Source organism: Aphidius gifuensis, linkage group LG2, assembly GCF_014905175.1.
Source record: "Aphidius gifuensis isolate YNYX2018 linkage group LG2, ASM1490517v1, whole genome shotgun sequence".
NCBI classification, from domain to species: domain Eukaryota; kingdom Metazoa; phylum Arthropoda; class Insecta; order Hymenoptera; family Braconidae; genus Aphidius; species Aphidius gifuensis.
The window spans coordinates 1631053-1646481 of NC_057789.1; the positions used below are offsets into that span (position 1 = coordinate 1631053).

At 25.0% G+C, this 15429-nt stretch overlaps 6 protein-coding genes across 9 annotated transcripts; 3 read left to right on the forward strand and 3 right to left on the reverse strand.

The window, feature by feature from the left end:
* Positions 1–82: 82 nt before the first annotated feature.
* LOC122848220 (rab-like protein 3) lies at positions 83–1572 on the reverse strand. Of its 2 annotated transcripts, none has more exons than XM_044146144.1 (5): positions 1353–1572; positions 1023–1232; positions 822–955; positions 607–717; positions 83–540 (listed from the first exon to the last, which is right to left on the reverse strand). In XM_044146144.1, the coding sequence occupies exons 1-5, from the start codon at positions 1396–1398 to the stop codon at positions 361–363; spliced, it is 681 nt and encodes a 226-aa protein (XP_044002079.1). In that variant the 5' UTR covers positions 1399–1572; the 3' UTR covers positions 83–360. The 2 variants fall into 2 exon arrangements, with proteins under 2 accessions (XP_044002079.1, XP_044002078.1); XM_044146143.1 differs by having other exon boundaries at positions 807–955.
* A 111-nt stretch (positions 1573–1683) lies between these two features.
* On the forward strand, positions 1684–7081 carry LOC122848218 (general transcription factor IIE subunit 1). 3 transcript variants are annotated; one of them, XM_044146140.1, is made up of 3 exons: positions 1684–1804; positions 5478–6585; positions 6658–6900. In XM_044146140.1, the coding sequence occupies exons 2-3, from the start codon at positions 5499–5501 to the stop codon at positions 6846–6848; spliced, it is 1278 nt and encodes a 425-aa protein (XP_044002075.1). In that variant the 5' UTR covers positions 1684–1804; positions 5478–5498; the 3' UTR covers positions 6849–6900. The 3 variants fall into 3 exon arrangements, with proteins under 3 accessions (XP_044002075.1, XP_044002076.1, XP_044002074.1); XM_044146141.1 differs by having other exon boundaries at positions 1786–1798; XM_044146139.1 differs by lacking the exon at positions 1684–1804 and adding an exon at positions 5079–5411 and having other exon boundaries at positions 6658–7081.
* Positions 2259–5483, forward strand: LOC122849358 (mediator of RNA polymerase II transcription subunit 19-like). Its single transcript, XM_044148050.1, has 5 exons — positions 2259–2445; positions 2513–2669; positions 2746–2839; positions 5406–5411; positions 5478–5483. Exons 1-5 carry the CDS (start codon positions 2259–2261, stop codon positions 5481–5483), a joined length of 450 nt encoding a protein of 149 aa, XP_044003985.1.
* Positions 7017–9366, reverse strand: LOC122848219 (arrestin homolog). Its single transcript, XM_044146142.1, has 3 exons — positions 8908–9366; positions 8192–8841; positions 7017–8106 (listed from the first exon to the last, which is right to left on the reverse strand). The coding sequence occupies exons 1-3, from the start codon at positions 8972–8974 to the stop codon at positions 7603–7605; spliced, it is 1221 nt and encodes a 406-aa protein (XP_044002077.1). The 5' UTR covers positions 8975–9366; the 3' UTR covers positions 7017–7602.
* Positions 9367–9708: 342 nt separating this feature from the next.
* LOC122848222 (akirin-2) lies at positions 9709–13354 on the reverse strand. The gene is made up of 4 exons (XM_044146147.1): positions 12524–13354; positions 11592–11791; positions 11320–11482; positions 9709–11233 (listed from the first exon to the last, which is right to left on the reverse strand). The coding sequence occupies exons 1-4, from the start codon at positions 12702–12704 to the stop codon at positions 11223–11225; spliced, it is 555 nt and encodes a 184-aa protein (XP_044002082.1). The 5' UTR covers positions 12705–13354; the 3' UTR covers positions 9709–11222.
* A 213-nt stretch (positions 13355–13567) lies between these two features.
* On the forward strand, positions 13568–15235 carry LOC122848221 (mediator of RNA polymerase II transcription subunit 19). Its single transcript, XM_044146146.1, has 4 exons — positions 13568–14382; positions 14450–14606; positions 14683–14782; positions 14859–15235. Exons 1-4 carry the CDS (start codon positions 14196–14198, stop codon positions 15141–15143), a joined length of 729 nt encoding a protein of 242 aa, XP_044002081.1. The 5' UTR covers positions 13568–14195; the 3' UTR covers positions 15144–15235.
* Positions 15236–15429: the final 194 nt, after the last annotated feature.

Below are 15429 nucleotides of genomic sequence, written 5' to 3' on the forward strand. Positions count from 1 at the left end.
TTTTAACAAAACATATGGCGGTTTATTTTTAATTTTTACACTAATCCATTAATTACATTCTATTTAATGAAAAAAAAAATAATTTTTGTCATTTTGTTTTTTAGCTTTTATTTAAAACACATTTTTTTTTTTTTTTTCTTTAATTAATGTACAATGATTGATTAGACCAATTATTGATTATACATTTAATTAAAAAATTGTCAATTTTATTTTTTTACATTTTATTATTGTTATTTATCAAATAGGAATGTTAAAAATATATATAAATAAATGCAATGACCAGTAGAAATAATTTTAGGTCTTTTTAAATATCACGATTTAAATAATTTGTTTTTAATTTATATAATAAATAAATTATTATCAGTCATGATGATAAATTTTTGCATTATAGGCTGAATTATAAATTGGTAGTCTTCTTTTGTCAGGGCTTGTGCCTTCTCTGTTACTATGATAACGTCTTTCGATGACTTTGTCAAAAAACCTGCTTAATTTAACTGACAAAGTATTGCCAGCTGCTAATGATCTAGCTTGATGACAATCCTGTAGAATAAATAAATAAATATTAATTATTAATCATTAAAATGTTTTGGTTTTATTAATTTTTACCAAAAATATTTCATCTGCTCCACATTCTTCAGCAATTGTTGATGATCTTCTGTGTAATTGGGATTTTGATGGAACCAAATCCAGCTTAGTACCAACAACTAGAATTGGAATCTAAAAAATATATTTAATATTAGTATTAATGATCAATTTTAATTAGGATTTAACAACTTGATATAATAAAAAATAATTGTAAATATTACTTGTGTTGAACCCACAAATTTTTCAGGATCAAAATCATCAAATGATCTGGATTTTCCAATTGTTCCATCTTTGCTTATAACTTCTTCTAGCCATTTTTGTAAATTTTGTTGTGATTTACGGTTTGATAAATCATGTACTAATATTATTCCTGTTGACATTGAACTTGATTTAGTTATTTGTTGATTAAAAGTGTAATTAAAAAGTAAAAAAATTACCATTTGTTGGATTGTAAAAAACATGTCTTGTATTTTGATGACTTTGGCTACCACCAATATCCCAAAATTCAATGAAATAACGTTTTTGATTTGGTGTACCTTCTTTAAATTCATGTAGCTTAACTGCAATTGAACAACCAACTGTCCATGATGGATTATTCATTGATTGATTTTCACATATCAAATGGGTCAATGATGTTTTACCAACACCTGTAAAATTTTTTTTAGAAAAACAACAATAATTACAAAATAGTTGAAATATTGTTTGAATAAAAAATAAATATTTATGATTATTTATCATTAAAATAGTCCACGTCATTTATATTTTACCAGAATCTCCAACAACAATAATTTTAACTTTTTCAATAGCAGCCATATAGATTTACTTTGATGATCTAAATTTGATATTATTGTTTACAAATTAATCTCCAATTAATTTATGTATTGTTTATGTATTGTTATTATCTTGAGTCTTGACAGTTGTCATCATCATCATCATCACCAGACATCAGTTATGGTTGACAATTGTTGACAATTATCCCTCTCCACTGACCACTGCTCCCCACTTCCAACAAACCACTAACCTAACCTTTACTTTATTTATTTATTTTTGTTTTCTAAATCCATGGAGTTTAATACCTCCATGTGATGTGCCTCCATGTCTAAATCATCATCAATTTTATTACTAATGTGTTTACATCCATATTATTATGCAATATATTGACTGTTATTGACAAACAAATGGTATTAAACATAATTATTATATATTTTTCAAGGTTAAGGTATGTTGTACATATTTTGTTGATTTCTGTTGAGAAAATATAAGTGAATTTATTACTAATTATTCATAATTTTTATTTTAGATTTGATATTAAATTATTGTCATGAGTTCTGAAGAGAGAATTGTAACAGAAGTGCTAAGTAGTTTGAAACAATTGGCATGTCTTGTTGCACGTGGTTTTTATGCAATTGAAAATGCATTAATTGTTGATTTATATAAAAGACAAGATTCACTTGGTGAAAATTCATCAATTGTGCCTTCTAGACCAAGTGGTTTCTTTATCAAATAAAATGGTCTAGAATGTACAATTGATGGATTTTCACCAAGTGAATCTTGTGTAAATATTATTTGTCAACAATAATAGATACTTTTATTGAAAAAATAAAAAAGTATTTTGCCAAATAAAAATAAAAAACAATATAATTTGATAATATATAGTCTGATGAATAAATAAAATGATGATGGGTGATCAATTTCGTAATAAGGTTGAGCAATACTCACCAAAATCATCACCAAGAGGTGCACGCTCACCAGTTGTGTCGAGACAAGATTCAACTGGTACATTAAAAACAACAATATCTCTTGGTAAAAATCCATCAATTGTACATTCTGGACCATTTTATTTGATGAAAGAACCACCTGGTAAGTTATTCATCATCGTCAAAAGATAAATATATAAATTTAATTAATAATAAATAATAATTAACAGGTGAAAGTGAATTGACGGGAGCGACCAACTTGATGGCCTACTATGGTCTTGAACATTCATATAGTAAATTCAGTGGTAAAAAATTAAAAGAAGCAATTGGTAATTTTTTACCAAGTCTTTGTGACAAAAATGAAAATCTTGCTCATCAAGAAAACAGGTAAAATATTATTTTTTATTTGTTGTAATATTGTTTTAATAATTTATTATATTTTTTATTTATTTTTTTCTTTCAGTTCTTTGAGATCTGTTATTGATAAACCACCAATTGGAGGAAAAGAATTATTGCCATTAACTGGAATGCAACTTTCAGGTTTTCGTTTACATCCTGTAATTATCAACTTTTTATTTATAAATTTTTTTATCTCATGATGATTTGGTAATTATTTATTTATTCATTTTTTAGTTGCCTGATCAATATAAAAATGTCAATCAAACACCACAAAGAAAACATAAAAATAAACATAAAAAACATAAACATAAACCAGGTGATTTACCAGTTGGTCAAGAAGTTACTGTTACTGATATTAGTGGATCTGATACACATGAGAAAAAACATAAAAAACAAAAAAGACATGACGAAGAAAAAGAGGCTAAAAAAAAAGGAAAAAAAAAGAAAAAAGCAATTTAAATATGTAAATGATTTTTTTTTCTTTATTGAACATTAATTATTTCTATTTTTTTTTTTTTATTTCTATGCTTATTTATATTAAAATACTTACCTCCAATTTTTTTTCTTTGATACGTTCCTGTCTTGGTCCCCAAGCCATTTTCCTGTAATTAACTGACCACGTTTTCTGATTCCGATCTTTTTCTTCCTTTTTCTCCGAATCTGAAAAATCCAAAAATAAAATCCAAAAAAAAAAAAAAACAACAAACAAAACTATAACCGCCAAAATGAAAGGTATATTTGTCGTACTATACTTTTAAACATACGTATACCTACGAACAAATATACCTTAATTCGGACAATTTTTTTTCAAAGTTGATTATCCACTGAAAAATATAAAAATCAAATTAAACATATAAATTTTGATGAGGTCAATTAAAAAATACTCGATACTAGCTGTACTATGTTCAATTTCCACATAGATCCAGCCAGTAGCGAGTCTTTCGTAATATGATGATTCAAGAAATACGTGTGGCTGCAGAAAAAAAAACATAAACAAACATAAAATCAACACAAATAAATAAATAAATAAACAAAAATTCAAATGACCAGCCTGATGAGTAATGATAGCCAAAGTGGAAGGTATTGTTCGTACTATATGACTCAATTTATATTGTACGAAAAATAAACTTCCACTCGGACTATCTTGATTAAATGCTGAAAATAAAAAAAATTAAATTAAACACAATTAAACGAAAATGATAATGACCAGCCTGATGATAAATGATAGTCAAAATGGAAGGTATTTTTCGTACTATATAACTTAATTTATATTGAACGAAAAATACTCTTCCATTCGGACTACTTTGATTAAATACTGAAAATAAAAAAAATAATATCAAACAAAATATAAAATTACCAATCTGTTGATTAATAGTAGTCAAAATGGAAGGTATTTTTCGTACTATATTACTTAATTTATATTGAACGAAAAATACTCTTCCACTCGGACTACCTTGATTAATAATTTAAAAAATTAAAAAAAAAATAAAATTCAGAAATAATAAATCCAATATGGTCGCGCCCTTGTGTCCCACGTGTCTTCAGAAAACAATCCTAGAATTTCTAAGAAATTCTTACCGGATAGTCTTCTTGCCTGGTATTTACAAAGATCGGGTTGAGCAGTGGCCTAGGTTGGTGCTGGAGACGAACGAGATCGATTGGTTGCAAGGATTTCTGGATCCTCAACTAATGTTTATTTTTAATCTAGTCGAAAATTGCCGAAAAGCTGCGAAAAGCTGCGAAAATTTACCAACTAGTCTGTTGATTGGTCATTTGCTATTTTGCTAATTTATTATGATTATTAAAATTATTTATAATAATAATTTTATATAAATAACTTTATCAGAATATTGAAAATATTAATTAGAATATTATTGGATTATTTGTTTGTATAACATTATATTTTTTCAAATTTAATAACTGTTAAAAACCAGGCTCTAGACTGTTAAAAACAGTGTACGTTATTGAGATGCGTTTGCGCATGTTTTTCCGACTTAAAAAAATTGTAGAAAATTTAGGGTAGTTTCCGTAAGACAAATTCCGTTATTTTAGTTTTAGCGGAAAATCAAAATAATAATTAAATTTAGTCATTGTATTTATGTTAAATTAATGATAGAAAAATTCTATGATCTCTTAGAAAATAAAATAATTGATGAATTAGAAAAATAAGATAATCAAATCAAATCAAATGAAAATCATTAATAATATATTTAAGATGAAAAACAGAATAATTATCAAGGCCATTTATAATATTAAAAAAAAAAAGGAAGTAGTTTTATTTAAATGACTTGATTTATTTTTATGATCTAATTTGAATATTATTGTTCACAAATTAATTACAAATTATAATCAGTTTGCGTATTGTTATTAACTTGACAATTGTCATCATCATCATCATCATTGTTATCATTCATCAGTTGAATCATTGAATGTTGACCAGTGTCGACAACCATCCCCTCTCCACTTCCAACAAACCATCAACCTAACCTTCAATTTATTTATTTTTTTTTTTTCTAAATCATAAACAATTTTATTCCTGCTGTGTTTACATTCCTAGATTATTTATATTTAAAAAGCAGTAATAAATTGTTTAATATAATTTTTTAAATATAAATATTATCATACAATATAAAATAGAAAAAATTCCAGACAAAAATAATTAATTGTTATGCAATTTATTGACAAATAAATAGTATTAAAAATAATTATTATATATTTTTCAAGGTTAAGGTATGTTTGTAATATATTTTGTTGATAAAAAATATAAATAAATAAATAAATAATTTGTAATTTTAGATTTGATATTAAATTGTAATCATGGGTTCTGAGGAGAGGTATGTAACAGAAGTGCCTAGTAGTTTAAAACAATTAGCACGTCTTGTTGTACGTGGTTTTTATGCAATTGAAGAGTCATTAATTGTTGATATGCTTGTTAGAAATCCATGTATGAAAGAAGATGACATATGTGAATTATTAAAATTTGAAAGAAAAATGTTACGTGCTAAAATATCAACACTACGTACTGATAAATTTATTCAGGTACGTGTAAAAATGGAAACTGGTAGTGATGGTAAAGCACAAAAAGTAAATTATTATTATATAAATTATAAGTCATTTGTTAATGTTGTTAAATATAAATTACATACGATGGGTAAAAGATTAGAAACAGAAGAACGTGATTCAACAAGTCGTGCTAGTTTTAAATGTACTGAATGTTTTAAAACATTTACTGATCTTGAAGCTGATCAATTATTTGATCCAATGACTGGTGAATTTAGATGTACATATTGTAATTCAGTTGTTGAAGAAGATCAATCAGCATTACCAAAAAAAGAAACACGTATGTTATTAGCAAAATTAAATGATCGAGTTGAACCATTATATCAATTATTACGTGAAGTTGAAGGTATTAAATTAGCACCAGAAATACTTGAACCAGAACCAGTTGATATTAGTGTTATAAGAGGTGAATCACGTAAATCTGGTTCACAACGTGGTAATGAACAATGGTCTGGTGAAGCAACACGTGGTGGTGGTTTTGCTGCTGAAGATACTAGAGTTAATGTTACAATTGGTGATGATAATGCAAATAGTCAAATAACAAATCAAAGAAAAGAAACACCAATATGGTCGAGGGAAAGTACTGTAGTAACAAGTACAGATAATATTAATGAACAAACTAATCAAGATAGTATATTAGATAAAGCAGCATCAACAGCAACAATAACAACAACAAATAATAATAAACAAGAAGATGATATTATGTCTGTATTACGTGCACATGAAAAGAAAGGTCCAAATAATGCAACAGCTAATGCTGTTAAAGCTGTATTACCACAAGAATCAAGTGATAGCAGTGATAATGAAGACATGCATTACATTGACACTCAACCAATTGATACTGGTAAATTATTTTACTTTATTTTCATTAAATTATTATCATATTTTGATTTATTTTCATTGTATTTTTCATTAGGTAATGTTGGTGTTATGGACTCTGAAGATGAAGAGGATGATGACTCAGTGCCAACTGTCACTGTTGCTGGACGTACTGTTTCATTAACAGATGTTATTAGTGACGCAGCTTTAGTTGCTGAAATGACACCTGATGAAAAAGAAGCATATAATCAAACTTATCAAGAATATTATTCACATATGCATGACTAAAATTTTAAAAAACATTTTTTTATTTCATTTTTTTTTTCTTTAAATTATCAAACAATTCATCATGATAAATATACATATATATTTTCAATCTTGTAAAAAAAAAAAAAGGATTTTTAATATTCTAATTGAAAATGTTTTTGTAAAACATTAAAAAAAAATTATTAAAAATTTATAATTAAGACAAGATTGTTTTTTTATTTTTAATCCATCTTCAATTTATTTTATAACATACAGTAAATCAACAATATAAGCAATTAATTTATAACAATTATTAACAACAATATTTTTAATTAAATAAGAAATAAAATTAATTAAAATATATGGGAATTATTGAATTGTAATTTGAAATTTTGTTGATGAATTTCCATTCGACCACCACAATCGAATGGAAATTACAATAAATTTGAAAAATAATTATCAATTTTTCATATTTATTTATTATTAAAATCAGAGCAGTTGTTTTACACTGATATTTTATTTGATATTAACTAATTTTAATTTAATTTATTTCATCAAATAAATTTTTTATAATGCACGTCATAATAAACGACAATCTGATTTTTTTAAAAAGGATTTAAATTATTATCAAAAGATTAGAAGCACTATGACAATTTTTTTTTTTTTTTTAGCTTATGAAATTATCAAAAGAGCTTTTAAACTTTAAAATAAATTAACTTGACCTGCTTTAAATAATCAGACAGTTGTTGTATTATTTCTATTTAAAAATAAAATGAAAAAAAAAAAAAAAAACATTTTATTCTGGTTCATTTAAACGAAGACGTGCAAAATCTTCAAAAACAATATTATCATCATCATCATTAGCATAACATGAACTGTCATAATTTCTTCCTCTATCCATACTTTTTCCTTTTTTAATTTTAGCATCACGATCACTTGCACCAGGATCTGGATGCATCAATTTAAATGGTACATCTGTTACAAGTTCACCACCAAGTGTACCACAATTTAATTTAACACGTACTGAATATGATATTATAATACCAAGTGCTTCAGCTGGACATTTACCCTCAGCAACCATTGTTGATGATGCAAGATTAACATCATCATCTTTTAAATGTCCATCAAGTGCAATACCACGACGATCTTTATTACTACTTGCAAGTGGTACTAAATAAAAATCTTTACTAAAGTTTGCACCAGGTGTTATTGGACATCCTTCACGTGTTTCTAAACTTGCAATATTACGACTAAATTGTGTATTAACCATTGTAACTTCACAGTGTTGTACAACAAACATCTATTTAAATTAAAAAAAATTAAAAATTAAATTTTTAACAACAACAAAACAAAAACAATGACAAATAATAAATTAATAAATTTACCTTAATATTTTTAACAGATTTTCTTGAATTATTACTAATAAGTAATGTTGCTGATATTTTTTCACCATGATAATATATTTCTTTATCAAGTGTAACTTCAAGATTAAGTTTACCATTTGAAAATGTAAAACCTTTTGATACAAGTGAACTTGGTAATCTTCTACCTCTTGTTAATGGTGCATATTGTAATTTTTTAATAGCAAGTGCAACTGCTGATCTTTTATGTCCTTTATCATCATCATTTTCACCAACATATATTCTAAATGTATATTCAACACCAAGTGGTTTACCTTGATCATCATCACCTGGTTGTAGGGTTACTGAACTTGGTGCTGTTGGTGGAAATACAAATTGAAATGGAAATGCATTTGTTCCAAGTTTACGTAATAATCTTTCTTGTGTTGGTGTTGGTTCTGGTCTTTCTTTTTTAACTGGTACAATTTGTTCTTTAGCTATTGTCATTTCTTTACTAAATTTAACACCCATAACTTCATCTTCTTCACGTCCATAACGATAAGTTGTAATGACTTGTCCATATACTTTACGTCCTTGTAAATAATCATTTTCAATAACAACAACACCATCAATTGGATCAACATAATCTAAATGATCAATAAAATCACGTTTACCAAGATAAACTGTAACTTTTCCTGTAAATTTTTAAATGTATATTTTAATTTTTGATTTTTTTTATAATATTGTTAATAATTGCTTACCATTTGGTGTTGTTTTTTTAAATACTTTAACTGCCACAACATAGGCCAAAAATAAAATTGGAAACATTTGTAAAATTATTAAATTAAAATAATTATATCTGAAGCCGAGATGAGAAGCAAAAAGCAACGTTTCTCGCTCAGAAGTGACGAATTGGCGAATAATTTCCAAGTGTTTTTATAGTCATCTTGGGGCTTCGCATATTTGCGAAACCTTATATTCAGTTCAATCGAATTATCATGATGATGCAACGATAACTAACGCGATTTTATATTTTTTATATGAATATACTTAAATAGCATATTATGAAGTAATAGTTAAATTTATTTATCAAATAAATTATCCATCAATATATTCGAAATAATATCAGTCTTAATAATTATATTTTATTTCGATAATAAGTGTGTTTTACATTGGAGGTATTTTTTAATTCTTAATATTATCATTTAAAAAAAAAAAAGCCAAATTATTTATTTTTAATCAATTTTTTTTTCTTTTTTTTATTCATCATTAGCCACTTAACTATAAACCATTATAATTATTTTTTTTTTTTATCTCGAGTATACATATTTTTCTTATTTTACATGATTTTTTTATAAAAAAAAAAAAAAAAGTCAAACAATGTTTTCAATATTTTTCGCTTCGCATTTTATTTTTTTTACATTTTCAAAATAGCTAATTTATAATCACAAAACAAAACAAAAAAAAAAAATCAATAATAAATAAACAATAATTAATCATGGTTAATGTAAAAAAAAAAAAAAAAAATTCGATTAGTTTTTTTTTTTTCCTAAAAAAACGGGGTAAATTTTACTACTTGGGCATTATTTTCGTGATGCACCATAATTTTCTTTTTATCATTTCAATTTAGATCTATTAGTACGCGCAAAAAAATTAACTACAAAATTTAATTATTATATTAATTGTGTATATGTGTACTAATTAATACGCTATTAATAAAAAAAAAAAAAAAAACAAAAACCGTTGCAAATTGGTGGATATTACAAACTACAAAAAAATAATATTATATACCTATTAATAATATAATAAAAAATATTTTCACGACTTATGTTGTTTAATTAATATTACCGTTTTTTTTTTTCATATAAATATGTCTACAATAGGCACAATAAATGTATATTAATTAAAGTATAATTTTAATAATTAAATATTATTCAGCGATTGTTTTATTTTTATTTATTGCGCTTGATCGAGCACATGGTTACCAGGGAACGAAATATTATTATTTAAAAAACAAAATATTCTTTCTTTCTTTTTTTTTTCAATAAAAATCATGTTAATTAATTTCACAGGCGATTGAATTGATTAATAATTGCCTCAATAACAAATAATTCATAAAATCATGTATCAAAAAATTTTATACATCAAATTTTTGTAACTTTTTTTGTTTTTTTTTTCTTGTAAAAGTTTCGATGAGTTTTCACCATGATAATTAACGATGACAATTTTAAAATTTACAAATTAATTTTTTTTTTTTTTTTTTTTTTAATATAAAAAACACAGTCTAGGAGTTTTAAACACTCGAAATTTTTTTTTTTTCTCTTCTTTTTAAAAACAAAATTTTTCTAATCTATTTTTTTTTTTATTTTTTTCTTTTTTCTAGCAAAAAATCTACGTGAATTATTTCTACAAGAATGAGGACATTTTGTTGTTTTTTTAAATATATTTTAAATATTAGAATTTATTATTTTCTTATTTTTTAAATATTTTATACAAAAATTCATGTTTTGTGCAAAAATAAGACAAAAAAAAAAAAAAAAGCTAAATCAAATTGACACAAGTTTTTTTTTTCTTTATATTTTTGTTTTTTGCACAAAGTTAAAATATAATTTTTTACACGCGGAGATTTTTAATTAATTTATCATTTATTCGTCTCGAATTTTTTTTCATATTCCCTGATACCTTCGCGCTGCTTAAACCGGGCAGTTACAATTATTGTTAGTTATTATTTATAATTTTTTTTTTTTTGCTTTTTCAATTTTTTTATCCACTTAATTATTTACCAATATTTAATAATGTAAATTTAATTGATTGTAATATGAATTAATAATAATAAATTTATTTGACCGATCATGTGAGTTTAATTTAATTTAAATCAATATATTTTACGTTCTTGAAGCACTGACACTTCTTTTCAAACTTGGAGCAATGATTATTTTAAATTTAAAAAAATAAAACAAATCAATTCTCCGCGTTTTATTCTTCTTTTAACTAGGTTATTCGTTTGAATTTAATGAATACCCATTCTCAACATGCTTTTTTGTTGATATCTGACATCTCGACAGATTTTATAAATTTATGATAAATCTGTAATTAAAAAATAGTCATTAAAGTCATCAAAATAAACATAATAAAATACACAAATAAATAAATAAATAAATAAATAAACTTACAGCTTGGTGCAGCAGCTGACTCAAATCTTTTTTGAATTTGATCATATGTAAATTTAACAAAAGCATCATACTGCTCCGACAGTTTCATGTTTAATATTTGATCATATTCTTCTCGAATTTGAGTTTCTTGTTCTTTAAGCATTCGTTCGCAAATTAATCCAACCTATTAATCAAACATTACAATATTAATTATCAATTACCAATCATGAATCATAAAACAACAATAAATTATTATTCTTTAATCAAGTTTTTGTTGTTGTTATTATTAATACCTGTCTAAATGTAAATAGAGGTTTTTCCTTGTTATTATGTGTATTATTATATCCATTTGATCCACATGCTGTTGGACTTGAAGGTCCTTCCATATCCGACGAATCATTGCCACTTGCAGTGCCACTCTGTGGATTAAAATGCAGCTGTTTGCGTCTATGCAGCCGACGAATTTCTTCTCTTATATTGGCTGCCATTTTCTCTACAAAATTATATAAAATAATAATAATAATAAATATATATATTAAATAAATAGATAATAAATTAATAAAATTAAAAAAATATTATTTTTAAAATTGTAAATAAATTAAATAAAAATCCACTTAAATTTTCTTTAGAAAACAAAAAAATAAGTGTCAAATTTTTATTGCAATTTTTCATCATTTTTAATTATTATTAAATTAAAAAATGCCATATTTATTGGAGCATAAAGTTATATAAAAAAAAAAAAAATCTTCCCCTCTTAATTATCATGCTGATTTGGACGCTTATATTCTCGTATTGACCCTTTTTTTTTGGCATTAAAGACCCTTCTTTACATCAAAGAGAGACGCCTAAAATACAGGTTTTAAAAAATAATAATATCTCATACATAAGACCCAACAGCAACCCTCTTCAACCCCACCCAGATCAAATAAAAAATTTAAAGAAAAAAAATATACACATAGGTATATAAAAGATGCGAACAAATGATTCAAAGATAAAGCAAAGAAAAAAAAAAAAAAAATGTCAAGAAAAAAGAGAAAAAAAAATACTAGAAAATAAATAAATAAATATTGATAGCAATAATGATGATGATGATAATGATAATGAGATGATAGTGGGAAAAAAGATAAATAAAACAAAAAAAAAAATAATAAATAAATAATAATGGCTGTGGTGTGAGTGATAATAATAATAATAAATAAATTGAAAAAAAAAAGGAGTATATTACCAGGCGTCAATTTGTGTTCAACTTCGCCAAATAATGATGGAGTTTGTTGTCTAGGTGTACCCTGAGTTGAGCTACTACCTGGTGATACACACATTGGTACACATCTTCTTCTTTTACTTGGTCTTCCATGGCTATGAACTGGATCAAATTCAAGACTTCTTTTCAGGGTGGCACAGGCCATTTTTAAATATTAAAATTATACCGTCACGTAGGCTTTTAAACCACAAGGCGCTGTCTACGTATATTTTATCACACACACACACACACACTTATTTAACAGTAATATATTACACACGACCCCTTCTAACAATATACTCTCTTTTTTAATATATATATTTTTTTTATCTCTGTTACAATTGCTCAATACACAATTGCCTTTCTTTCTTTAGCTATTTCACAATTATTTTATTATTTTTTTTTTTTTTCTTTTTGCAATTCAGGTACACTTTTGTTAACTTTGAGGTTTCCTCGTTGGTTTCTTTTTTTTTAATAATTTATTAATTAATTATTGTTGTTGGAGATGTGGACTATGTGCTTGTATTTATTTATAATTTTTAACATGAAAAATAAACACTGCAGATAAAACAATATGGTGGAATTTTAATTACAAACCGCAATGGAAACGAGGTAAACCTCCTGTGAAAATACACACACGGCTTGTGGCTCCCCGTTTTCGTTATTCGTTAACAACCTGAGACGTTTTTTTTTTTTTATTCTTTTTAAACGGTTGTAAATGTCGTATGTTTGTCTTGCTTTTTTGTATTGATGGTTGTATTATTTATCTCTATTTTATTGAGATCAACTGTCTTCGTTTAGTTCCTCTCCTACTTGGATTTACGAGGCAGCACGAATGTCAAATATTTTATCAACGAATTTACACGAAGTCTCTTTTTTTTTTTAAAACCATGAACAATGCAGTATCGTGAGATTTGAATTCAACAAAAATGGCGGATTTTTGTATGACATCTAGCGGATAGTTTTCTAATTAATTGGATCATTTTCGTTTCTTAGTTATATTTTTTTGGGTTTGTAAATTGGTAAATTATTTTCTCAGTAAAAAAATCACTTGTCAAATGATGATGATGCGGCTTGATGCATTATATATTTACATTTAATCTAATTATTTTTACATATGGATTAATAATAAGCCATTGTTTATAAATAAATATTTTTTTATAACGTCAAATAGTTTGGTAGCTTTAATAACGATTCAGTGTTGTGGCATTTTTTTTTCTTTCTCTTTGGTTTATCAAGTTGATTGTTGTGTTGAAAAAAATATATAATAAATTATACTCATAAATAATAGATATCAATAATAATTAAAATTAAAAAAAAAACAAAGATTGATTTTTTATATACAATGATTATTGATATTTAATGTTGTTTAATGATTCAAATAAATTGGTAAATGTTTATTTTTACAAAATGGAGTAGATTGTTTATAAGAAAAAAAAAAAAAAATGGTGATTGAATTATTTGGTGAAGGTATCAAGATGAAGAGGTGGTATTGAGAGATTTATATATATTTTTTTTTCACTGTTATCTAGTAACTGACATTATTATTATTTATCAACAATAATTGATACTTTTATTGAAAAAAAAAAAAGTATTTTGCCAAATAAAAATAAAAAACAATATAATTTGATAATATATAATCTGATGAATAAATAAAATGATGATGGGTGATCAATTTCGTAATAAGGTTGAGCAATACTCACCAAAATCATCACCAAGAGGTGCACGTTCACCAGTTGTGTCGAGACAAGATTCAACTGGTACATTAAAAACAACAATATCACTTGGTAAAAATCCATCAATTGTACATTCTGGACCATTTTATTTGATGAAAGAACCACCTGGTAAGTTGTTCATCATCATCAAAAGATAAATATATAAATTTAATTAATAATAAATAATAATTAACAGGTGAAAGTGAATTGACTGGAGCAACCAACTTGATGGCCTACTATGGTCTTGAACATTCATACAGTAAATTCAGTGGTAAAAAATTAAAAGAAGCAATTGGTAATTTTTTACCAAGTCTTTGTGACAAAAATGAAAATCTTGCTCATCAAGAAAACAGGTAAAATATTATTTTTTATTTGTTGTAATATTGTTTTAATAATTTATTATATTTTTTATTTATTTTTTTCTTTTAGTTCTTTGAGATCTGTTATTGATAAACCACCAATTGGAGGAAAAGAATTATTGCCATTAACTGGAATGCAACTATCAGGTTTTCGTTTACATCCTGGACCTGTAATTATCAACTTTTTATTTATAAATTTTTTTATCTCATGATGATTTGATAATTATTTATTTATTTATTTTTTAGTTGCCTGATCAATATAAAAATGTCAATCAAACACCACAAAGAAAACATAAAAATAAACATAAAAAACATAAACATAAACCAGGTGATTTACCAGTTGGTCAAGAAGTTGCTGTTACTGATATTAGTGGATCTGATACACATGAGAAAAAACATAAAAAACAAAAAAGACATGATGAAGAAAAAGAGGCTAGAAAAAAAAGGAAAAAGGAAAAAAAAAGAAAAAAGCAAAAACATAGTCCTGAACATTCGGGTGGTTTAACACCATCACAACACTCAAATTCGTGATGGATTTATTAATTTTAATTAAATGAATTGATTTATTAAGGTGTCGTTTATTATTATTATTAATTAAAATAAATAAATAAAATGAAAAACAATTTAAATATGTAAATGATTTTTTTTTCTTTATTGAACATTAATTATTTCCGTTTTTTTTTTCATTACTAAAAATTAAAACCATGGTTGAATAGAAATTACTACATATACTTACTCCTTTGTAATTTTTGTTTTATTTCTGGGACTGGCCCCGAGAGATGATATTCTACAATAAAATTATGTAAAATGTCACACA